This window comes from Haliotis rufescens, unplaced genomic scaffold (assembly GCF_023055435.1).
Source record: "Haliotis rufescens isolate VD_foot unplaced genomic scaffold, xgHalRufe1.0.p SCAF_53, whole genome shotgun sequence".
Classification (NCBI taxonomy): domain Eukaryota; kingdom Metazoa; phylum Mollusca; class Gastropoda; order Lepetellida; family Haliotidae; genus Haliotis; species Haliotis rufescens.
In genome coordinates, this window is record NW_025964257.1 from 2,570,137 (window position 1) to 2,597,337 (window position 27,201).

General features: G+C 39.2%; 1 protein-coding gene across 6 annotated transcripts in view; it reads left to right on the forward strand.

Moving 5' to 3' along the window:
• Window positions 1-26,322, forward strand: part of LOC124128749 (cell adhesion molecule 3-like) — a 184,717-nt gene extending 158,395 nt beyond the window's left edge. Inside the window, exons 1-11 of one of the 6 annotated variants that reach the window (XM_048385066.1) lie at window positions 176-202; window positions 4,122-4,433; window positions 5,194-5,481; window positions 19,507-19,782; window positions 20,118-20,390; window positions 20,797-20,943; window positions 21,402-21,429; window positions 21,608-21,648; window positions 24,483-24,569; window positions 24,864-24,971; window positions 25,303-26,322. In XM_048385066.1, coding sequence (XP_048241023.1) covers window positions 5,238-5,481; window positions 19,507-19,782; window positions 20,118-20,390; window positions 20,797-20,943; window positions 21,402-21,429; window positions 21,608-21,648; window positions 24,483-24,569; window positions 24,864-24,971; window positions 25,303-25,337 — 1,239 coding nt within the window. In that variant the 5' untranslated portion in view covers window positions 176-202; window positions 4,122-4,433; window positions 5,194-5,237 and the 3' untranslated portion in view covers window positions 25,338-26,322. Of the gene's footprint in view, window positions 1-175; window positions 203-291; window positions 303-627; window positions 635-666; window positions 677-988; window positions 1,114-4,121; window positions 4,434-5,193; window positions 5,482-19,506; window positions 19,783-20,117; window positions 20,391-20,796; window positions 20,944-21,401; window positions 21,430-21,607; window positions 21,649-24,482; window positions 24,570-24,863; window positions 24,972-25,302 lie in introns of those variants that run through there. The other 5 variants (XM_048385065.1, XM_048385067.1, XM_048385068.1 and 2 more) reach the window with 5 other exon arrangements.
• Window positions 26,323-27,201: the final 879 nt, after the last annotated feature.

The following is a 27,201-nucleotide window of genomic DNA, read 5'->3' on the forward strand; positions in this document are numbered from 1 at the left end:
AGCTCCGTCACATTCACTGTCAGTAGGAGTGACCAGGGGAGGAGTATTCACTGTCAGGCTGAAAACATCAACGGTCAGACATCCCCACAGTCTAACAGAGCCACTCTGGAGGTTTGGTGTAAGTAGACATAGTCTAACATAGACACACTTGGGTTTTGGCGAACGTACACACAGCCTAACAGAGCCACACTGGAGGTATGGTGTAAGTAGACATAGCCTAACAGAGCCATACTGGAGGTATTGTGTAACATAATAGGTAATTGAGTTACACTAGTCTAGAAAAATCACACTGGAGGTTTGGTGTAAGTAGACACAGTCTAACATTGCCTCCCTGGAGGTGGGGTGTAAGTAGACACAGTCTAACAGAGCCATACTGGAGGTATTGTGTAACATAATAGGTAATTGAGTTACACTAGTGGGTTGGTTAAGTAGACCCAGTCTAGCAGAGTCACACTGGAGGTTTGGTGTAAGTAGACACAGTCTAACATTGCCTCCCTGGAGGTGGGGTGTAAGTAGACACAGTCTAACAGAGCCACACTTGAGTTGTGATGTAAGTGCACCCGGTCTAACAGAGCCTCACTGGAGGTATGGTGAAAGTTGACACAGCCTAACAGAGGTACGCTGGAGGGTTGGTGTTAGTAGACCCAGTCTAACAGAGGTACACTGGAGGGTTGGTGTAAGTAGACACAGCCTAACAGAGGTACACTGGAGGTTTGATGTAAGTAGACATAGTCTAAAAGAGGTACATGTACATTTGAGGTTTTGTGTAAGTAGACATAGTCTAACAGAGCCTCCCTGGAGGTGGGGTGTAAGTAGACAGTAAGTTGATATAGTCTAATGGGGCAACGCTGGATGTTTGTTGCAGGTAGACCCAGTGTAACAGATATACACTTGGGGTTTGGTGTAAATAGACCTAGTCTCACAGAGCCACACTGGAAGTTTGATGTAAGTAGACATAGTCCAACAGAGCCACACTGGAGGTTTGATGTAAGTAGACACTGTCTAACAGAGCCATACTGGAGGTTTGATGTAAGTAGACACAGTCTAACAGAGCCATACTGGAGGTTTGATGTAAGTAGACACAGTCTAACAGAGCCACACTGGAGGTTTGGTGTAAGTAGATACAGGCTAACAGAGCCACACAGGATTTATGGTGTAGGTAGGCGTAGACTACATAGCCATGACATGCAAGTATGTTGTTATTGTTTTCAATTTCATTATGAATCATACAATCTCAATCAAGCGTACTGTTCATAAAGTCATTGTTTGTGAACAACTGGAGAGTATCTGTAACTGGGATATTTGTTACATCACACGTTGCTTCTGTTTAATAACCTGGTGTAGTATGGTACCTGTATTCATTCGCTGGCATAGCTTCGTCTTGGAAGTGACTTAAAAAACAAGGACTATTTGAACACATATCAAACTCGACCTTACATTGTCTTTGCTTCTTGCAGAAAGTTAAGCATGGTACATTAGAAAGGCGGAAGGCAGAGATGAAAGGGTGCCATTTCCTAAGACAGATTTTTTCATTGTTACAGCACATTTCGATTTATTCAAAATATGTCCGAACTGTGAAACAGAATTTCAAATATAACTTATACTATAGATAACCTAATACATGTAGGTCCAATTCCCACTTCGCTTTATTTGTTCTTTATGTGAAAGTCAAGCTTCATGAAATGGCCAAAAACATGAAATACTACCCGAATCTTTGTATATAAAATAATGTATATATTATCCCACACACCTTTATACTGATGTCGATAATAACCTGTTTTCAACACCCGGTTAAAGTTAGCCGAAAGGCTAAAATGACAAGTACAATAAGGAGTTTTTGAGAATGTAAGCCAAGTGTTAGGGACCGACCATGTTGTATTCTATTTTCTGAAATAAAATGCTCGAGAAAATGCTTGAAAAAATTGATAGTGTTTCTGACTGTCAGCCACAAAAAATACATTGTTGCAATCTGTTTTCCCTAAAAAACAACATGTAGGCTCATAGTTCTAATTAAAAAAAAATGTCTGGTATTGCAGATTAGCTGAAACAAATAGCTAGACTCCATACGAACTCCCGTATACTGTGTCAGAGTCGAATAGTCCTTGTTTTATCCAATTATTCACTGGTGGTATGACGCGGGGGGAACGAAGCACCGGCTTGCGATCTATGGACAGGCGCTTAATTCACTAGACCATGAAGGCGGTCTTACTTTGATGAGACATAGGGTAAACTGCATGATACAGTAAAACACTTAAAGAGTTCGATTCTATTGTTTGACCGGCCCTCACGAAAGTGCACATTAAAATGTCCTGAATATATGAGGCAGTTGGGTAGTCAAGTGGTTAAAGCGTTCGCTCGTTACGCAAAAAGACCCCAGTTTGATTTTCCTCAAGAAGACGGTGAGTGACACCAAGTTATGGTGTCTCGACCCGTGAAATAGCTAGGGTATTGCTGAAAACAGCGAAAAACTCACTCACTCACTCTCTCACTCATGAACATTCTATAACGCTAGTTCCTAAAGCCTTTCTTAACACCAACATATTCAACTGCATGCAGCATTTAAAGTGCATAATACCACGGTATTAAGGGACAACAAATAATGCCTGGTCGGCTCGGAGTCGGTATACTGTGTCTGCGTAGGGTATTCATGTTCAACTGTTGCATGGTATCTCAGTGGGCCAGCACTATAAATCGGTCCGGACAAGCACAAGGAGCCACACACACACACACACACACACACACACACACACACACACACACACACACACACACACACACACACACACACACACACACACACACACACACATAAGTGCGTAATTGATACAGTAATATGACTACCGGTCGTTGCAAAGGATGGGGAATGAGAGCTCACAGCTATGAAACGATGACATGAAGAAAAGGGTATCAAGCGTGAAAATAACTTTAGTTTGAATTAGTGGATCATAACATGCAAACGAGTCGAATGTCTCCACACTCAGACGGTGGAAGATACAGCGAAACAGTAGGAAGCGCGTGATTGTTTTGTCTGGCTTGCTCTCACCATAACTGCTCAAATGCGACCGACAAGAAGGCATAATTACAGTCCACAATGTCATATTGTCCTGTATTTGTCTATATTCCCATGTGAAATCTATGTGTTTTGTGAAGAAACAAGTCTACTAATCATTTTGAACCAAATAATACTTGGGGAGGTTCACTCTGTGCGGGAAAGACGTGCGTCTTGAATGTCAATTATCATAACAAACATGTTAGGGAGCTTATTACCCTCGTGTGTATTCATATGGTAAGTATCATCTAAAAGGAATATAGTAAAATATTACAGTCACCAGATGGGAATTCTATACAGAACACTTCTGGCAAAAAGTTGCTGTGTACATACATGTATGCATGTGTTTATGATACACTGTTAATTAGATATGTACTCGCTTGAATTTACCCATTTACAATACATCATGCATTCATTTATTCTTATTACTTTATAACATGATGCATTTATTGAAATGTTTCAATGATTATATGGAAATGTGCTTGAATTATATAATGAATAGTGTCAATAATTAGGCATAATGCAGAACCATAATTCATTTCTGCATTAACGGTTTCACGGTTTAGACGTTTTGAGGACGTTTTTAACGAGTGATTGAATATGGTTTTTACGCCGTTTTTAGCAATATTCCAGCAATATCACGGCGGGGGACACCATAAATGGTCTTCACACAATGTACCTATGTCGAGAATCGAACCCGGGTCTTCGGCGTGATGAGCGAACGCTTTAACCACTAGGCTACCCGATCGCCAGTCGTTTTTAACGCATTATGACATATGAGCAATTCACGGTCAGAGGATCTTTACCTTTAATACATATGTCAATGCGTGCGGTGCTATGTGGTGTTGAGTGGTTAATGTTAAATGTAAAGTAACGAGAGTGCAACTGCATTTTACAATTCCGAATGGTTGATACTAGTGATACCAAGAATTTGGTGTATTGCAACTATAGTGTAAAAACATTAAAATCATAACAACATTTACACACTGTAAATATTCTTTCAAAAGGCCTTACACCAACATATAAATATTTAGTCATTACAGCCTTGATTGTTCTACATTCTTGTCATCAGACGGACCCGACACAAACCAGGTGAGAGTAACAAAACCAGCAAACATCGTCGTGGCAGAGGACCGTGACCTGACCTTGACCTGTGAGACCTTGACCTCTGTATCTCCTGGAGTGACCTTCACCTGGGACTACAGTGATGGGTCTGGCATAGCAGGAGGAAGTACAGGATCTGTGACAGGATCAGCGGGTACCACGTGGTCTCAGACTCGGACATTCCGTCCTGTCAGGAGCAAGACAGATGTCAGGTGCAGTGTGAGAAACACCAGGACAGCAGTGGCGGTCACCAAGACTCTGTCACTCGGGGATGTCAAGTGTAAGTTGATTTACATCACGTCCAGTTCTTGCACTGATACACATGTATTTGTGTTTATATACTCAATATGCTCATATTTCTCAACCACAGACGTCACTCGGGAATATCAAGTGTAAGTTGATTTAGATCCCGTCCAGTTCTTGCACTGATACACATGTATTATGTTACGCCATTTAACCATGTACACAGGGGCTAGAGTATATTAGGCCAAAGTCTGCTATGAAACATTAAATCATGTCTACCATATTGGATACCAAATATTTCAGTAAACTACAATGTATCATTTACCATACAATCGTCGCCGTCGGGTTCAGACAGTGTTGACAATGTAGGCTCATTCTCTCCATGCAAGACTTTTCGATAACTACCAAACAGAGATTTGATACTATCGAGATCTTATCAAAGGGGCTTTGCGATGAACCTCTCCATTGTATGTTTATCTGTTTAGAAGTGTGTTTCTTTTAATGTTAGATCTCCACGTGAGATTCTACAGACCACACCCTCCCTGTCCGGTCAACACATCAGGATTTCACCTCTGTGATGTATATATAAACTTACATGATGCTCGTCTATTGATTCTACAGACCCATCCCCAGGCCGCCCTACAGTCCCGGATTTCACCTTTGTGATGTATATATAAACTTACATGATGCTCGTCTTTTGATTCTACAGACCCACCTCCAGGCCGACCTACAGTCCAGGATTTCACCTCTGTGATGTATATATAAACTTACATGATGCTCTTCTTTTGATTCTACAGACCCACCTCCAGGCCGCCCTACAGTCCAGGATTTCCCCTCTGTGATGTATGCTGGAGTCCTGAAGACCATCAGGTGCACAGTGACAGGAGGCAACCCTCTGGCTTACATCACGTGGTCCTGTTACAACACCAGCAACACAGGCATTGAGTCCAGCAGTGAGGGAACCAAGACATCCTCACTCACCTTCCTGGTCACTAAACACCAGAACTCCGGACAGTGTCAGTGTGGAGCATCATGGATGTATGGAGGATACAATGAGACTGTGACACAGACGTTTACTGTCTATTGTGAGTATTGTGGTAGATGTATAAATACATAAGACAGATACGGTCTTTAACAGGTGCTTAAGAGGTTCCGTACTGTGGTTATGTGGACTTACTATTGTCATTCTGAACTCATATAAACTAAACAACCTCTCTTCAAAATGGAGAAAAACGCCAAGTGTATATGGTTGGCATATGAGTGGGTGACTGAGTGAGTGAGTTGGGTTTAACGCCGCTTTTAACCTTATTCCAGTTATATCGCGGCGTGTCAGCTTAATGTGGGAGGAAAGCCCGAAGTGATGCAGGTCTCAGACGTTTACCACTTTGGTGAAACCCACGAGCACAGGTATGGTGCTTACAAACCTAGAAACATAATCGGGGCGAACCGGGATTTGAAACCCACAACCAAAGGTTTCTGGTGTGCCCAAGGGACGCAACTCTGCACAGCGAATCACGGCGCCTATGACGACATCATGCTTTGCTAATGCTACTGTGTACTATTCTCATAATGAGGAACCTGTCAATAAGTGATTATGAATAGAGATAAGATGCAGATACTCACTTCATGTTCACAAGACATTACAAATCACAAATATTATCATGTTACTAACATCTGCACTCAAATAAACAAGATAGCTTCATAATATCAAGTTCTGTGAAGTGTAGACGAGAGGCGAGTCATGTCATATGGTCATTTGGTTTTATTTTATTGATGTTTGAATGATACAAGAAAATTGTAATTATAAATAAGTAAATAAACGCGACAAAACACTTTCCTCATTCATACAAGAATACATGTCGAATGTCATGAGCAGGTGTTTATGATTCACTGGGAAAACCTCGAAAACTTGAGCATATCCTACTCCACGGGCGGAACCCACAGACACATGTTATATTAACGCCTGTGGTTAAAAACACGAGTTGCAATAAAAACGGTATCTAGCTTTGCACATTATCGAAATTCAACCTTGAAAACAGCTGCTATTGTCAGTATTAAGGTGGTGGTGTATTGATACAACATTCGGAACTGATGATTCGACCATACTGTTCACGCAAGGAACACACTGGCGATACCGTATGAAGTTTTCTCTGAAGGCGATGATAAGAAAGGATAAGATGCCGATTCTAAAAGCATGTTGATAATAGCATGTATATACACAAGCATCCACATCTGCATTCTACGGGAAATCTGGCTTCAAACTCGGTTCAATGTTGATGAACCTGAGAAAAGTCCGCACGATGATCGCCTGTGATGTCATATACGTCAGCAGATGGTTTCTCTGCTATGAAATTTAAATAGCAGCATCTGTTACGAATAATATTCACGACACGATGTTCCATCCTTTGGCATGAGGACGACATTTCTAACGATTGTTCACTTGGTCCAAGGGGCGCTACTCTCAAGTTCAAGGTCGGGAGGAAACGCGGTGATGAATGCTGTGATACCCTTTAGACATAATACCTTGTTTAGTAGCGATGTTATGGACCTCTATAATGACACAATGCTATGAACAACTACTAGGTGTATACTCAACTTATTTGTTTCGCGTGTTCTGCGATGGATCATAGGCAACAGCAAAAACATGGACGTGTCATATTAAAGTAAATTATGTCAAAAATACAGTTTTCAGATGTATGCGTAGTTTGACTACATAGTACTGTCTATCGGGAGTAGAAACGTTGCTAAGGCCCAGAACGTAAAATACACACAGGTGAACAGTTGACTTGTCTTTGCATGTGTTTGTGACTGGTGCCACTGGTGGGGCAGGATACGCTCATAATTTCGCGAACACCTAGTACCATGGCTATTTCACTGCAAACACGAAAACGTCGTTTTTTCCGTATATGGTCATTGGACGGAAAAACGACTAAAAATTCATTAAAAATGATTAATTGGTAAGCGTCTAGAAAGTGTCCAGAAAAGGGTCGAGTTTTTCAAGCGTAAAATGGACGGAAAAACGATGCTTTTTGCTCTGCCTTGTACAACTGTTAACGGCCAATCAGATGGCGCTGGTCCCCCGACGCACGTGATGTCCAAGGCTTCCTTTCGGAAGCTTTAGGTTTCGTATTTATGGCATGCCTTGCTCTAGTATCTGTCGCGCGCAGTGCAGCGAGATTTGCTGATAAGCTAGTTTTAGGATATGTTACATATAAATGGAATTCAGACACGCGCCAAGAAGTCAAACCAAACAATGTTACTAAGTTTATTGTGGTAACGGCTATGTACAGTTACCCCTATCGGATAATTGGTTGTGTTTCATTTGGTTATAACAATAACTAATTTTTTAATGTGAAGTTTACAAGATATACGACTTGGACGAGAGGTCGGTCACATGACGTTCTTCACGTGACTGTATTCTTGAAAAGGCGTAAACACTGACTACTTCCACATTCCTGGGGAAAACCCTTGGAATTCCCTGGTACGAATTCATACAGAAGCGTGGTTGCAAGCCCATTTAAGGATACCCTCGCTACAACCCATCCCAGAAAGAAAAAACACGAAAAAAAATCCAAACTGTTGCAGTGACAATTTACAGAAATCTATAAATTTACCTTAGTATCTATTTGACACATCTTCACAATCACCTTTCAATGATCGGCCAATTGATCAGTGATGCCAAAGGCTTGAAACAGCCACAGGTTAATTAACAACTTCGAAAATATCTCCCGTCACGTTTATCGTGTCGGCCATTTTTACGTATTGTACTTGATGTAAATGTATTACGACGCTCTGTCATTGTAATTGACTTACTGAGGTAATTCTGTAAAAGATCTTCTCATCTAATGAGGATATTGTTTGGAATATATTTCTTGTAAACATACTAAAACATATGTTCCTCGCTTTGGGGGGAACTATTTTATTCCGGGGTGGCCCATTAAATCTAGTAGTAAGTCAAGGCACCATGCGTGATCTGTTATTTTATGTGTTTAAATTACGATTTGGGGCGTTAATAAAATACACTGACGCAAGTATATTCTATTCAAATCAATTGGATAATTGAATATGCTTTCTTTTACATATTACATAACATCACTGCACAAAATATGAACAGTTGCAGTAACACACTACGGTAATCGCATTAAACATCATTTTCAACTGTACAGTATTTCAGTATTTCAGTTATATCATGGTGTATCAGACTGATGTGGGATAAAAAATCCGAAGTGGTTCAGGTCATCCAATGGGTGTTCGGGAAAAGGTGAGCGTATCCTGCCACACAAGTAGCACCCGTCACAAACACATGCAAGGACAAGTCAATTGTTCACCTGAACAAAGCACGGAAACACACAATGATGCCCGTCCTCAGTTTTACCGAGCATGTAAATTATTTTGTCCGTCAAAAACATGGACGAGTATAAACAATATGTTCACTCACGTAATACATGTCATACATTTGACAACATGTATTGACTCGGAGCATTATTGTGAATCACAGCGTATGCAGTTGAACTAATCACCCATCCCATTATTGATAACCATTCTTGAAGATCTATGAAATCAGAAGCTGCAACACTCTATCTTTTAACTGGCATGTCAGACTTCTATTTCATTACTCAGTTTTATTTGCACGGATTACTATGGAGAGGACATTGTCTCGTTGCCGCATTGTCGCATTGACGCCTTTACAAAAACAAGCAAAACGTGTCAAAATTAACAAAAGCGCGACAATTGGCCATTTGTCGCATTGTCGCGTGTTCGCATTGTCGCTCTTTGATAATCCTTTTCTTTATTTTACAAAAGGGCGACGATGCCGTAACGCGACATTTTCAAGGTCAAAATATGTCTCGTTGTCGCATTGTCGCCCCATCACAAATGTGTATAAAAGGCGTAAAGTTCAGTTATTGTTACAGTTAGGAAGTTCAACCTGATAAATGTACGTCTTGAAATGAAAACACAAGTCCGTCCGCGAGTCCATAACGTTTTATTGTGAGCTCTCCTCTAAAAGTGCTTAGTGTTCAACTCCCAGTTCCAAACACGTAGTACCTCCTCAATAATCCACATATCTCCAGTGCAGTGGTCTTCCGGAAGATCTTACTCTTGACCGTATTAGACAACTGACGAGTGCACGCCTGACCTGTGACCTCGTTGCAACTCTCGTGATGTGTTTGCCGAAGGGAGAGGTGTAGGAAATGTGTGCTCCAGCCCAGCGCAGAGCTCGCGACACACTGTATACTGATGTGTACAGTATATTGCAGTTGATATACTGTATACTGCATGTGATACTTATTTGCGGAAATGTTACAACTTTCAAGATTCAAGATTCAATTTGCATATATTTCATAAACAACAGACCGCCGTCATATATCACTGGAATAATGCTGAGAGCGGCGTTAAAACAAATTGTTTTCATAATGGAGCGCTGCAGTCATTTAAAATAGAACCGTATACATATGTACATGTAGTACCAACTCACTCTATTTGTTTCGAATATTCAGCAGAAAATATATTATTAACCAGGTCTTTGGGAAAAGATATCAGATTTTTATAAGCAGCCACATAGGGATGATAAAGGACCCCTCGCTGATTAGGTTCTTGTTTACTTAAGAGCAGAGTTGGCCATGTTAGATGATATAACCAAAATCCAGGCGCTCCGGCGGGGGGCAATCTGGTCTTGTTAGTGTATGGTATGAGCTGTGACGTTGACCCAAGAGAATAATGTAAAACATGAGACCAACCCAAGTCTATAATGATTGGGAAAGTCTAGATTTCCACAGCTCTAGCCTGAAATTAAGAATTGTTCTATGCTCCATTTTAATTGTATTATTTTCATTTTGTAGACATGGATGGACCAACCAGGAAAGAAATTGATGGAATATTAATATCACATGTTACCACTGATCAAGTTAAATTCATCACACAATAATAAATTAGTATTTGACATTACGGCATTTGATTATTAGGGCATGATCATGTACATGTTCACTGTAGTAATGTACACACCAGTCAACTTGATTATAATTTTTATCAAAGTGTAGCGCAGCATCAACGATTACTTTATGATATCCTCACTCGTCATCGATGTATTGACATCGAACAATGGACGGCAATTCGAAATTCTTATGGATAGCTTCAATAGGGACAGCGCCGGTGTCAGTACAATTTTCCTAGTTAAAATAAGTATCTACAAAATATAATCTGAAGCAGACAAGAACAATTTTTGAATTATCCACAAATAATGAGAACTACAATGTAAACCTCTCTCTGGAGATATGCAATAATACTACTGAAGGGCATATCTGAAAAATGGGACTTCTCGACAAATATTTCTTTCTTAAATACTACCCGTTACAGGCATTCTGATCATTATATCATACTTTGTACAGTTTAAAAGTCAAATAATGGCAAATTGTGTATCTTTCTACATTTTGAATTAATTATATTTTCTGAAATAAAACCTTAGCATCAGATAGTGATATACACGAATATGATCCATACTATTATAAATGAATTATCAATTTCGTATTATGAATTAGATAAACAGAAATATGATAGTAAAACAAATTATTTTAATCTATTCTTGTGAGTAGGTAACTAGAGATCTAGGCAACGCACTAACGTAGCCATTTATGAAAAATGAAATATTAAAAGTTTAGGGGTTTGAACATGCACATTGAATGACAGGGAAGAAAGCAACGCAATAATTAAATTATGAATCAAATTATGTTATAAATATAACAGAATATTTAGAAAATATAAGTTTAATTTCTCATTGTTGGAAGGTGTTTAATGATTATATAGATTTTGTTTGATTGTTTGTTGTTTAACGCCGCACGCAGCAATATACCAGTTATATGACGGTGGTTCGTAAATAATCCAGTCTGGACCAAACAATTTAGTCATTATCATCAAGAGCACCGATCTACGCATGTATTTGATATTCATAATAACTCCACAAAAGCTGCACAGTGGCAACAAAACGGTACCAGCATCACAGATACCAATAATACATGAGATATATATAATTACTTTAAAGTTAAAACATGTATCTAAATAGAAAATTAGAAGGATACACTTCCGACATTTTTCGTATTTTGTTTTCGTTTGGAGAGAGAAGTTTTGATTGGTATCTGATGGGTGCAAACAGGTGTTCCCTTCCGCCCATGCCTTGCGGCAATGCTATAGCCCAAAATGAAACAAGCCTTGTTCAACAGGTTGAGACTCAAATTTCTATCCCACTTGGGCTCCTTTTAAATTTAAATATAATTTTTTTTCTACCGAAGATTCTGGGGTGTTACATCACACCAGAAAGCCAGGTCCAAATTCAAGTCATAATTTCATGGTCCGTCTTGTATGTTGGAAACCAATATCGCAATATGGCTAAATATTGCGGAACGTGGTATTTACCCGATTACTCACATAATTATTCCATTTTCTACAGTCATCTATGAACACTATCTTTAAGGTGGTATATCTGTATCATCCAAATGTCCATACATATATGTCCACATTTATATGTATAAAGCTAGTCGTCCTGCACTCTTCCTTAAAAGATAAATGTTAAGCATTTCCTCTGTATGGATTTATATAATGTAATATCGTTTTAATGTAATGCTGATGCAGTTAACGTACCACAGGCCTGATGCTAGAATAACATCTAATTTCTGAAATGAACATATTTTACAGAAAAAAAAACAGTTGTTTAAACAATACTTATAAATTATAAGAACAAGGAGCCAAGAGCCAAATATTGGGCTGTGTTGGACATATTTGTTTCGGGGTCTTATGACAGACAAACCTGATGCCTTTAAGTATAAAGATAAGTAAGTATAGATGTTGTACATATTCAAATATGTTCGTGATTAACCCAACCTTGAAAAATATTGAAAGATGAGTGGTAACTATCTATGCCATTATTTCAAATTAGAATGAGAGCACATCAGGAAAGCATGGTACTTTAATATACGTATCTTGTTAACCCAATATTCTTTTTTAAGTAAGAGCAGCATGTATATCGAGAGTATAGGTTTGGTGCGTGACTTATCACACAGTACTTTCAGAAAGAGCATCTTCTGTTTATCGGCAATAAATAATATAAGACGATTCATACGGGTAAATACGATTTACTTCAGAACTAGTATAGATTATTTAAGGTTAGGGGGAAATGTATGTAATTAACAGAACTTTGGCCGGGTTTGAAGGATTTGGGTCCTGGCTTGGGCTTTGTGTTGGACGTGTAGACGGCATTTCCAGGTTTGACGTATCAATGACAAAAATGATGTCAGATGCAATTCTCTGCCTTTTCGGGTGAACAATTGGCTTGCCTTTGGATGTGTTTGTGGCGGGTGCCACTAGTGGACCGGAATGAGCTCGCGTTTTTGTTAGCATCCAATGTCATCATTTATTATGATGAATCATGAAACATGCTCCTGATGTTGTCGCAATGGTGCAGTTGGCGCTACTTTTGGCAAGGGTTTCTCATGATAATGGAAATGCTTATGTCGCTTTTGTTGACCGATAAACATGAAAAGATATAATGTTAGTGTATATGGTCATGTAATTAAGAAACAAACGACGAGTGGGAGTTGTTTATTGTACGATAAACAACGACCGAGACTCGTTTATTTCTATATGAGATATCAACATTACGTACAGCCTCTTTTAGGGTGTTAAATTAGGAAAAAATACACGCTTTACAATATTTACCCGTACTTAAATAATGATGATTCCTTGAATAGAATCCGACAGCGGCCATGCTAGATAAATCCATTTTAGTATTTGAGTTTGGTCCCGCATATTCTCACAATTTTCTCATCAATCATCTGTACCTTTTCTCCCAATACCGATTGTCATATCACTCTCACTTTCGTATTCTCCAGCAACATTTATTGGGAACAACTCACTAGACACATACCTCTCAAAAATAAGGTCAAATTTACAAATTTTACTTTTCAAGTTGCGAGTGCATGTTCGAATCTCAATAAATGTCGTCATGATAGAACAATGTTTTATCGTGAAATAAATATCGCTTCCTTCTTTGTGATTTATCGCGTAGCTATCTTATATCATAAAATGCCAATTTCTTATTGCTTTATCATGACATATCCGTGTCATGTAGCAATAACATACACAAATATCGTTGACTTCGACGTTGAATAGTGTCATGAAATATGATTATCCTCTTGTGTGCAATATTTCTGGTTGATAAATCTAACATATTCTTACTTTAAGAATAGCGACTATACATTATTATATATCCCTTATCAGGTCTCTGTAACATTTGCAAAATGATACAAATATAAAAATACAACTGAACCTAAATGTAATGTTTTAATATCCTTACGTTGCTGAGTGCAGCATTTAGCAACAAACAAACAAAACATAATATCTTTAAGAATCATGTTAACAATTCCGATGCTAAAAATAATCTCACAATCTCCATACCTCTTTCTCTCTATGAAAACATAATAACTTTTTTTTTAATAATCTGAAGGAGTAATAATGGCAATACTATCATAATTATCATCATTATTTATGTTACTTATCCTCAAGTGAAGTAGTCCTCCACACTATACATTCAGTGAAGAAGCCCATGAACATATGAACTATGTAACATACATTCATGGAAATTAGATGAACAGTTGAAGTTAGCAAATGATATTATTCGGTCGAACGTCTATCAGCCATCTATTCTATTCATGAAGAACATTTCACGTGGGACCAACTGAGGGAATTATGACTATCGACTTGCTAATTATTTTTTTATATTCATGCCAGCTCAAACGATCTATTGGCTTAATTTATTGTTATGGTGTCCACAAAATAAGTAGGATCCGATTTTTTTCGTTTTTGTTGAAATAAAACTGAATAATATTTGCTGTTTACATATGAAAGTTTGCCAAATTGTTACAAAATGTTTGCCCACAGCAAGGCTACGTATCCCCAACATATTGTGCTAGGCACAGTATCACTTGACTGAGGGAGGGCGGTATTCCTCCTTGTGGGTCACCTGCTTGGCATTATGGGACGGGAAAACTGCGGGGGGTGAGGGCAGTTAAGTTGATGGTACAGACAGATAAGAGAGATCATTTTACAAATGTAAAACCTCAGTCCACAAAGGAAGAGGCGAAAGCTGAAACTTGGTGAGGTTTACAGAACAAAGGCAGTTATTTCTAGTTTCTTACTGACTCTCGAAGATACATTTAATAAAACAATTAATGCGTGTGTGTGTGTGTGTGTGTGTGTGTGTGTGTGTGTGTGTGTGTGTGTGTGTGTGTGTGTGTGTGTGTGTGTGTGTGTGAGGTAGAAGACGAATTGTACACCATAAAAATGGCTATGTATGTAGTTGGGGTAGATATGTTGAATGCCCGGCCAGTATGACCTTTGAGTCACTACAGTTTCAGTCATTAAAATGCGTAAAACAGTATTTGATTGAAAGAAAACACTATAAGTGAGTGAAACAAAAGACCTCAGTACAGGCACACCCAGTCCCCCAACCCCAAGTCTGCATGTATCAATACTCATACCTGCCACATCCTCAACCACTTAACTTACTCACACAATCATCTGACAACATGTTCGCCAACCCTCATATCACAACGCATGCACGCACGCACGCATTCTTCTTTCCCCACCATTATGTCTACGTCAGCCATCATGGATCCATGCGCATGCTTTCATACATAATCCATCCTCCCACCATTCCCCAACATCCATCGAACTATAACTATATCCGCCCTCATTTATCGGTATTCGTGTTTCATACATACATACACCCCCCTACCATTCCCCTACATCCATCGCAGTATAACTATGACTATAACCGCCTTCGTTCAGCACTTATGTTCACATTGCATTGCATATGCATCGAATTACACGTTTAAAAAATCGTAAATATTTTACAACATGTACATATTATATATCAGCAAACAGAGATTATTATAACGCAATAGATTTCATCCCTCAAAACATCACAGAAAGAGGGGCAGCCTGGAATTTTACAATGTCATCTGAATGCACTAAGACGTTCAACTGGTCAGGAGGTGAGAGTTGCGGAAGATTACGGTAAACTTCAGTTACAGATCTCAATTACGAATATCTAAAGTATGAATAAAGATCACAGCTTGCTATGACGTGTACTTCATGTCTGCAGAATTAGCAATGTCCTTAGCTCTAAACTTTATGTCTAAATGCTTATGTAGACAAAGACCCAAATGTATATAGGCATGACCATATTATATCCTACGCAAATATCACCACATTTAAAAACAAAGCTAGATTGAGTCTTTGAAGGGCATTAAAAACTGATACACACAAGGAAAAATATTTATGGATGTCAACGGAGGAACACTGCGTTTCGGAATATATACTTTCTCCTTCATCAGGTGCATATTATTAAATGCTATGAGGCAGAGAACATATATTTGTACCTGTAAGAACAACAAAAGTAAAAAGATAGCAAAGAAGGGAACGCAACAAGGGAAGCCAACAGATAACTGGCATGGCGCTGATTACCCCGCCTCCCGTTTGCCCATTGTCCATTTCCCATTACCAATCTTTCATACGTTAAGTTTTGGCTTTAATTTGTCCATTGATAATCAACCATCAACGTCTATTATCTACACCCTAAAAATATGTAGTTTACTGAGAAAGTGGTATCCAAATATAATGTGTGTTACTGTTGACCACTTTCTTAAAGGCATTGTTGGTTCCAAGCTTTCGGTCATAGAAGCCGTGCCATTTTCTCTTGTCAGAGGAGTACACAAAGTTTACGTCATCTGGACTAACATTTTTGGTTTGGTGGCTGGGTTAGATCGCCAACTTTGTGTTCTGGCGATTGGGTGCCCCACTCACAGTGTGGGTTCAAATCCCGGACGGGACTCAACCCAAGAAAGTACGAGAATCTGTACTTTACTCAGAAAGTGTTATCCCAATTATAACATTTGTTGTCAAGAAAACACAATAAATGTATATTCGGCTTTGGATGGGTAATGATATCACATACATATACGGATATTGATGATGACTTGGAGGAGCTTCGTAACGCACGTCTTCTCAATTCAGGGATTGGTAAATCCAAATATGTGTGTGCGCGTGCGTGCGTGCGTGCGTGCGTGCGTGCGTGCGTAAATGTGGGCCTGTTGGATGTTACATAAAACATTCATCTTGAGCGGGATGGTAGTTCGAGTTGGATTAGCATGTTAACTATATGATCTTCTTTAGGCAGAGAATGCCGCGCATGAATGTATTGATGAAATTCCTAGGTACATGGGGCCTTTTCGTCCTCAGGAATACCCACAGTGGAGACTTCAAGGGGGATAGGGTGTACTCAATGTGCTACCTGGTAGATTGTGTGTCATCAGACTGGACAACGTTGGTCTTTGACTGATTGTGGCGTGAAACACACTTATTCATTTACTTATATCGGAAAATTGAATGTTCATCTTAATTGTTATTGTTGAACATGTAATATATTTTTAAAGAAATAAAACAGTGACATAATAACTACAACTTTATGTGAGCGCGAGTAGCTTTTTTGGAATGAGATGAATAAGTCTTATAAAGTTGTAAGCTTCTTCACAACCGTGTATCTATGAATTGACTTTACTGGGTAATCAAAAAAGAGATAGGACCTAAAATAGCCAAATTTCATACGATTTCACTTGTCCACCATCTTGGATGCAAGGCGAAAACATTTCAGCGCGTTTGAAGCCACTGAGAATGCCCCCTGCAGAGTTGGATGAACATTCTGCGGTGGCGCGGCTGAGTTGACCAGAGGCTCTCGGCAGTATTTCCTGTCCAGGTTATTTAGGTCAGTTGTGTGTGTGTGTGTGAGTGTGTGTGTGTGTGTGTGCGTGCGTGCGTGCGTGCGTGCGTGCGTGCGTGTGTGTATGTGCGTGTTTGCGTGCGTGCGTGCGTGTGGGGGGTGGGGGCGGGGGCATGGGGGGTGAGATTGGGGGGATAGATGATAGATTTAGCAACAAGTAAGGTCATCTTGAGTGGGAGGGTATTCGCAGATGGATTAGCATATGAACTATGATTCTCTTTAGGCAGAAAATGAGGATCCACGATGTTCGACCTGGTAGAAGTGTGTTATCAAACCTCACAGCATTGGTTTTTTGACTGACTGTAGCGTCAAAACAAACTCATTCATTTACTTGAACTGAATGTTCATCTTAATTGTTATGGATAGTCACGAACCCATGATCCAGAGAACAGGGTGTCATTAGATAGAAATAAACTAAGTAATAATAGGATTACCAGAAAAACGGGGTTTTACACACAAGCCAATAAACTTCGCTCATTAACACCAGAGTAAGTCAGTACAAGATTGACAACTGCCCCATAATTATGTATGACATGCTTGTCGGGTATTGCTACATATATATGTGAAAACAAAGTTATTAAAATGAAGAGCAAAACTGATGAAAGTTAACAATAAACGTGTATACGTGTTATATCGTCACTGCTAAAATAATGATTGTTTGTCTTTAGTATTAACATTCAAATACGTTAAATCTGTATTAGCGATATTGTCTTTGTTCCATCGGTGAGTCAGCGTTAGCCGTACTATCTCGTAGTATAATTGAATTTATGAAGACATCATGATACAGTTTTTACGATGTATCACGTCTGCACTAGCGCTTGATAACAGCCTTGTGTTTGGGTGTTTCAGTGGTTTAAATCGCTGCTATTGATATTGTTGATTAAACTTTGATACTATGAACAATATAATGTTATGTGAGAGGTTGACTTTAGAACGGTAACATACTAATAGTATATAGGATGACATAAACAGAACAATGAGAAGTTCGTCCAGATTAGTGTATAGGCAACATTTAATAATTAAAATAATTACATTCAACAACTCCCCTTTTAAGTCCATTATCCTGACTTATAAGTAAATGCAAGAACAATCGCCCGGAATACAATGTATAGTTCTTGTCCACTTCCATATGACTATATAGCATACAATAAGCTATCGGGTCCCGTTTAGATCGGTTTGGGTGGCAGCCTAGATAGCCATAGAATAGTTTTATCTTGGAATCTCCCCTATCACTGGGGCCCCTCTTTAATTTAAATGGAGTTACTCGTTACGATTCCGAACCTTCACGTGACTGTGTTTATGAACCATTGTCAAATAATGGTGACATTAAATCTAAGAAACAATACGCGAAGTCGCGCATGCACAGAATGAAAATTTGGTCAAGGCATTAAGTAATCCGCATGCGCAGAACGATTGATTTCAGTACTTCCGCTAAGCGCTTCGAGTGCAGCGTCAAACGCGGGCCTGTAATCTAACACGCGGGGACTGACCAATGAAATCTGAGAAGTAGAAATACCGGTAGACGCTGCTGCTTCATTGACAATGTCAATCAAGAAAGGGTGGAGCTTAACGCTATCGTTCTCTCCCAGTAAATTCCGATGTCAAATAACGACGTTATTTGGACGGAAAAACGATGGTTTGAAAACGTCCAAATAACGTCGTTTTTCCGTCCAATGACCATATATGGAAAAAAACGACGTTTTCGTGTTTGCAGTGTTTGATGGTGAATCATGAACACATATTTTGGCAGAGATTTATGAATATTGAAAGGGGTCTGTCGCTTTTATTGTTATATAAATGTGGTATCTAAAGAAATCAAGTGCAATATGTCAATCATTCAGTTTTGATATGCATCCATATTGTACCGATGAACGTCTGGGGTTAAGTGATAGTTAGAAGGATCTATCCGTCTTGGAGTAAACTAGGCCTATTCGAATGACTATATGATGGCTAGAACTTGTCCGTTCCGTTCGTGATGTTATGACATTCATATGCATATACACCTGACAATGTATCACACTGTGCATCCCTAACAAAGATCCATCTGACAAACCCACCACAACTAACCCAGGTACTCAATGTGAAGGAAAGTCCACATCACTGACCTGTTCCTCATCCCTTGATCTTGGCAATGTAACTCACACTGTGCATCCCTAACACAGATCCACCTAACAAACCCACCACAACTAACCCTGGTACTCTGTGTGAGGGAAAGTCCACATCACTGACCTGTTCCCCGTCCCCTGACCGTGACAATATATCACACTGTGTATGTATAATACAGATCCACCAGACAAACCCACCACAACCAACCCTGGTACTCTATGTGAAGGAGAGTCCATATCACTGACCTGTTCCTCGTCCCCTGACCATGGCAACCCTCCGGCCACCTTCTACTGGACAAAGAACAACGCAGCAGTCCACACAGGCAGCTCCTACACGTTCTCTCCAGTGGAGGCTGACAACGGAGCTGACATCAGATGTGCTGCTGGTAACACCTACACAGAGAGAGCTGGATCCTCACGTCAACAGTCAGATGCCAGGCAACTCAGTGTATATTGTAAGTACGTTTTCTTATTTAGGTTGGAATCATTACCTCTTTACCTACTGTTCTACAGTTATCAACGTTCCTATTTAATGCAATGAAATCACTTCATCAGTAGTTGTATTATTGTAATGTTAGGTGTCTTAGCCTGTGGCCTCTAACTTAAAATAAAAGTTTATACTCTATCACTTCTATTGTGGCGTATCAAATGTTGATGCCATACGTTGTTTTCAGGAAGGTGGAGGATGTTTGAAGTGAAATATGCTTCGTACATTGCAATTTCATTCATCTCATTCATGCTAGTAGTACCTATTCTATGTGCAAATCAGAAACTACAATTAACCCTTCAGATGTTGGCGTGCCAACAATAACTCCGGCTGCCACACAGACCAGGAAGGAAGGACAGAGCTTGTCTCTGACATGTTCAGCTGATGGTAATCCTGACAACGCTGTCATCGCCTGGACCTTCAATGATTCCCCCATGCCAGGGAGCAGTGTGATGAAAGCTGACCTGAACAGATCTGATGACGGGGAATACGTCTGTACTGGGAGAGTCAACACAGGCAGTGTGTGTCCTGGTGGTAGTCTACAGGAGAGGTCTACTGTCAGGGTGATTGTTAACTGTGAGTACAGATAGTGTCTGTGTATATCACATTAGTTAAAGCAACATAGATGTCTACAGGGGAGGTCTACTGTCAGGGTGATTGTTAACTGGAAGTACAGATAGTGTCTGTGTATATCACATAAGTTAAAGCAACATAGATGTCTACAGGGGAGGTCTACTGTCAGGGTCATCGTTAACTGTGAGTACAGATAGTGTCTGTGTATTTCACATTAGTTAAAGCAACACAGACGTCTACAGGGGAGTTCTACAGTCTGGGTGATTGTTAACTGTGAGTACAGATAGTGTATGTGTATATCACATTAGTTAAAGCAACATACATGTCTACAGGGGAGGTCTACTGTCAGGGTCATTGTTAACTGTAATTTGAGAAATTGACGTATGTGTTTATATCTATCTATCACCAGGTAATCCACACCAGTCTGGTGTGTCGGGGTCATCACTTGGAATTGGCCTTGGTGTAGGACTGGGGATATGCATCATTGTTATCATAGTGATGGGTGCAGCACTGATCTATCTTAGAAGGCGTCACCTACTGTCACCACATGATCGAGGTAATGTGAAATCGATAATAGGCTTTTCTGCCGTTCTCTGATTTATTCTTTCAGTGAACAATTATCAGAGAAAATAGGAATTCGAACCCATTTTGATATGTTTCTGGCACGCCTGAAGGACGCAACCCTGCCCAGCGAATTGCGGCGCCGTAGATCAATCATCAAGTATTTATGAGAAAGAATAAGCGATAATTCTTAAGCCATGACATGGTAGTGCCACTTATGCGCTCATGCATAACTGAACCAGTGGCGAAAGAAACGTTCATCAGTCATTAGCAGGGAGTATCTCACTGTCAATTATTTATACAATTATATATTGAAATAGTCATCAATAACTATGCACTTACAATTACCAGTCTATTAAAACAAGTCCAATATATAAAGTGTATTGATGTTCTTCGAGGAATTTTCCTGGTGACTTCATCCGTGATACTTATGGTTTGTATCATTTGCTACAGGTAGACCTGCTGCTCAGATTCAAGACAGGTAAGTTGTGCAAAACACTCTCAATTTGTTTTGACTTTACAGAAAATAAAACATGCACCCTGAAAACATTGTATCAATGGAAGTTATTAATGCTATGCTTAATAATGAAGTTGACAACAATCACCATCAGTTGTTGGATGAAAAGGTTTCTATAGTATTCTCTTTATTTTCTCTTCAGAGACACTCGGGAGCAACCAATAGTAAACACTCAGAACTCAGGTAAGAAAATTGCTTTGATATTTTCATTATGTTTTGCTCTAAGCAGTCATATAGGAAGAAAAGGACACGGATCCAATTCAGAAGCATCGAAATCAGCACCAAGTACATGTAAATGAAATCAGGTTCATGTCCTTACCACCATGATGCTAATGAAGTTTTTATCCTGTTGAAGAACATCTTGCTGTGCGAAGTCAGAACATTTTACATTGGTGCGCTGTCAGAACATACGAGGGGCGTTCAATAAGTTTTGCAACTTGGACATGTGTGTTTACACAAATAATGTGAACTTGTGGCAGGTGTAACACTAGTCATAACATAAGGTTGACACGTGTCATGACAAGTTCCAGACACAACAATAAGTTAGATGTGATCACTTCATCCACCTGAGGGTGGTCACAATCATGGATTCTCTCAAACATGAACAATGTGCTGTAATAAAGTTCCTCCTTACCAATGAGGGATGCAAAACCAAAGAAATCCATGATCGCATGGGTAGAGTGATGGGTAAGGATGTTCCTGACTATTACACAGTTTGCCGTTGGTCTCTACAGTTTAAATGGGCTAGGGAGTCCATAGATGATGACCCAGATCAAGCAGCCCTTCAGATGGCACCAAACCAGAAACCATTGCTGCTCTAGAAAGAAGACTTTTGTCTGACCGACGAGTGAAAGTATCTGAACTTTCTAGGGAGTTCCAAATATCAGTTGGAACCGTTGTAACCATTATTCATGAGCATCTTGGTATGTCCAATGTATCTGCAAGATGGGTACCTAGAAACCTCAGAGCTCAGGATCGCCATCAGAGAACTGAAAGTTGTTGAGACCTCCTGGATCTCTATACTGCTGATAAAGCCGGATTTCTTTCTTGTCTTGTGACAGGCGATGAAACATGGATCCACCACTGGGACCCAGAAACTAACTTGGAATCCATGCAATGAAAGCCCCCAAGTCTCCGCCTCCGAGGAAGTTGCGCACTCAACCTTCGGCTGTCAAGGAAATGACCACCATAGTTTGGGATGCAAGAGGCATATTACTGAATGATTACATGCAACCAAAAACTACAATCAATGGACAGTATTATGCTTATGTAATGAAAGAATTGCGAAAATATATTCGCCAGAAACGCCGTTGGGTGTTAACACGTGGTATTCTACCTTTGCATGACAACGCTCCGGTTCACAAGTCGAGAATTGCACAGGCCGCCATATGTGAATGTGGATTCCAACAGTTAAATCGCCCACCCTACAGCTCAGACTTAGCCCCTTGTCACTATTTCCTGTTCCGGCGAATGAGATCTGCCCTACGTGGAAGACGTTTCTAGGATGACGAGGACATAAAGGCTGCCACAGAGGCGTTGTTGGAAGTGCAAAATATATTCTGCGACTTGGTCTTATATTGAAGTTGTAAAACTTATTGAACGCCCCTCGTAACTAACAAATCCCTCAGCTATCACTCATTTTAGATTGGTAGACAGAAAATTAGATATACAACATTCATTGAACGGTTATTACTACAACTGAGACTGTCTTCAACATTGTGATTGTGACCAAAGTTGCTGTCAGAGTCACATAGGGATCGTATTCATGGGTCAGCATGAGTCTTTAAATTTGTTTACAATCAAAATAATGTCACGCGCGTTATGCTATACATTCTACTATCTGGTGATTACTTTTGAAGTGTTTAATGCTGAATCATATTGGTTGAGTTTAAAAGTGGTTGTAGCAACGTGCGTATACTGAAGACATATGGGTGAAATTCACATCCACACAATCCCACATGTCGGTGAGGTGCTCCATACATTTTGTATTCTTTTACAACATTATATAGTGAAATCTGTTTTGGTAAATATTGTTAATGTTATTTTAACCAGTGGCGATTATCTGTATGAACGGTGTAAAACAGTTATATGCCCACTTTACAAGAATGGATATGTTAATGATATGCAGAACTTCAGAGGAAACTCACTGCTGCCAGCTATTGGGAAAATATTTGTTGAAATCCTAAAGGGAAGATTACAGAAATGGTCAAATGCAGACATAACTATATCAAATATCAAATTGACTGTTTCAGTGTTTTTCGTGACTGATGGGGACTTTCTTTAACATAAGTTTCAGAATCTTGTCTTTAAGATATTTAAAACAATTATGAAAAGTGGTTCTATAAAGGAAAACATATAAAAGTTAACTCGAATTACAAATATCTTTGAATTAGTTTATTCCCAAAGCCGCATCCTCAACAATATCACAACAAGCAGAGAAAGTTTGCCAAATGATCTTCGAACTTCATAATCTATGTGTTTGACTGGAGATAAATATCGGGTCAAGATTATTTGATACAATGGTGTTACCTCTCTTAACCTACGATGGAGAAATATGGGGATTTAAAACCGACTATTTCAAGTGAATTTTGTATTTACCTAAAACTGCTAATAATGCTGCTGCTCTTGTGAATTGTGGCTGAAAAACTTTATACAAGCCATATCTTTCAAAGCGTATATCACCTTTTGCATAACAATAGACTTCCTAACGTACCTAATGTACGTTAAATTATGAGTTTGATTTCTTTCTTGCAAGTATAGCTTTTGTCGATTTAATTAAAAGGTTTAGTCGCCATCGAGTTTATTATAATCCATGTTTTGACTGTTTTGTAAATCTAGCCAAAACAAAATGTCCAACTGCATAAAATGTATCTAATTTTGTATTTCATCCTTTAAGTTATAATCGTCAGTACGCATGTGATTTTTTGTATTGCATAATGAAACACATATAGTATAATGTTCTGTCCTGTAGGCATGTGGCATTTTAGACAATTTCGGGTTGTATTCTCACATTGCAGACATCCAGGATCTTAGTCAATATGCCAGGTTTGAGGAGTGTGCATCGCAGCCTTATTCCCAGTTGAAGATCTACGAAAACACTAAAGGTGAGTTAATGGCTTCTAGGAACAATTAGCATGGATGAGACAGCCCAATCATTTCTTATCAGGATGTACAATAGACATATCGTTATGTTGGAGACTAATACTGTCTTCGAATACAAAAAAGATGACAGCAATCAAATCATATACATGCAAATCGAATATTCCATATCAGCTATTGTAGAAGTATTTCATGTTGGTTCTGCCCACCAATACGTGATACAGACCTAACAATCAACTTTACACGTTTTACATGTCAGGTGATTTGATAATTTGTATGGACTTCTTCATGTCACATAGGTTGCGTGCCACATGAGCCGGAGTATGAAGGTATACAGGAGCGGTCACCAGCCACCTACGAAGCTGTGGAGTTACATACGTATGAAAACATGGACAGGAAAGTGAAAGGTTGAACATTTATTCCAATCTACTTTCTTTGAATGTTTACCTATTGCAGTGTAACCTGGTGTTGGTAACCGTGTATGGTGTTATGTATACAAAAGGCATGTTAAGCAGATATAATAGATCTGCATTTCTGTTTATCAGTGTGAAGAAGTGTATGTTATGAAGGATTACTTTATCCAGGAGTCAACCGTGCTACTCTGATCTTTTAACTGTGGACCCGCAGATGGTTTGTGACGTGTGCACTGCTGTCCCTCAGTTGCAGTTGCAGTTGTTGGGGATTTGATTTTGGACCAAGAATGTGTAACTGGTCTTATTTCCTCCCTTATTGTTTCAGATCCGACCTACGCCAATGCATCAACAACTGAGTAAAACGTATTGAGCCAGACAAGAAAATATGATACACCAAGCATAAATTTACAAGCTCTTCGTGACAAACTGCTTCAGACAAGCAAACAAACATGACAATGATTCACTTGTTTTTAAAATTCTTCTGAAAACGCTCTTTAGGTTTCGTAGAAGACAGCCTGTTACATCCAGATTAAGATCCATTAATTAATTGAAATTATGATTGAAATATTTTCTCAAGGGTTTTGAATGCCACACGAAGTTCAGAAAGATAAAGATGTACAACTTGCCTTGCCAGGAACTTTAAAAGGAGGGGAATAAGTCACATGAGCATGTTGTTATACCTCAACGAACATGCATCTTGTACAATGTAGGCTACCATACAACATACCTTGTTTCATTCCAGAACAACCAATTACTAATTACACCAAATTGATTTCAATCCTACTTTCGGTATTTTCAAATCTAACACACAGCAATACAACACTGAGATTTACACACTGTTACTGAATCACAACCCAAACCATTCATACCCATTATTTCGCATAGCTGCCTAGACATGTACATTTTACACGAGGTAACCCTCTGACAGAATGGAACAATTCTGGCCACACCGAATTGTAACAGTCTCTGTAATTACCCTTTTGAAATCGATTTTCCATTTGATCAAACTGCAAGAACAATGATGTTTAGTAGCATAATTGAAATGTGTAAAGTAAAGCTGGTCGCTGATGTGTCTATATTGTTAAATGGGAGCTATCATCTCAGCTACAATATACAGTTATTTGACTCTGTCCAGAAGTGTATCAACTACACTATAATAGATTTATGTAAATGTAAAACACCGTTCCTGCTGCTTCCCTCTGTTTGTATATACTCTATCTTTTATACATATGTCAATGTTGTTACTTTATAACGCTAACCATGTGAATGTTTTGGAGAGGTCTGCGGAAGTTGTGAAAACTTGTGCCAGATCCTTTTCCTTGTAAATAAAATATGTTTAAATCAATGGACATGTCAGTGTTTGATAAAATGTTTACATGACTGGCGCAGATTGTAAGCGTATTCATCCATTGGGTCTATGCCACTAGACCTCACACTGTAAGCCAGAGATTGAGTACCCGCGTCCATCTTCATAAGTAGGTGCAATCTTGAAGTAAGGGTGAACCATGAACAGCTACAACCTATTGATATTTAATAAGGAAGTGGTTTTACTTGTTTGATTGCATACATCTGTAATCGATCTCAGCACCTGAACACATTCAAATATCATAATGTACCCAGATGTCAAGTTACGTCCGTGTGAATGTAATAAAATATCCCGTGCTAGTGTAACCCAACAATGGAACTGACATGTTAGTTGAATAGCCTGTTCGGGGGATTGCACTGAATACGATGTTTAACGACATTCAGTCCAGCGTACATCTCTCGCTCAGATGATCAAATTACGGCAGTTTCTGTTTACTCACATTTACTCCATTCGTATCACGATCGATCATATTACGTCTACACTGGATTATCGACCAGTATTTGCAAGTCAACTAAACTAAAGTATAGGCTAATGAATAAATACGCCGAACAGTCTAACTTACTTACCATCTTACCATCTTACATGCATGGAACTTGATTAACTATATATTTTTCAAATTGATTTACACACAATTAAGATTCTGGTACTGGTAATCAAATACTTATTTAGTGAGTGAGCGAATGAGTAGGGTTTTATGCCGCTTTTATCAATACTCCAGCAATATCACGGCGGGGGACATCAGAAATGGGCTTCACACATTGTTCCCATGTGGGGAATCGAACCCGCGTCTTCGGGGTGACGAGCGAACGCTTTTACCATCAGGCTACCCTACCACCCATGAATTATTCATAAAGAACT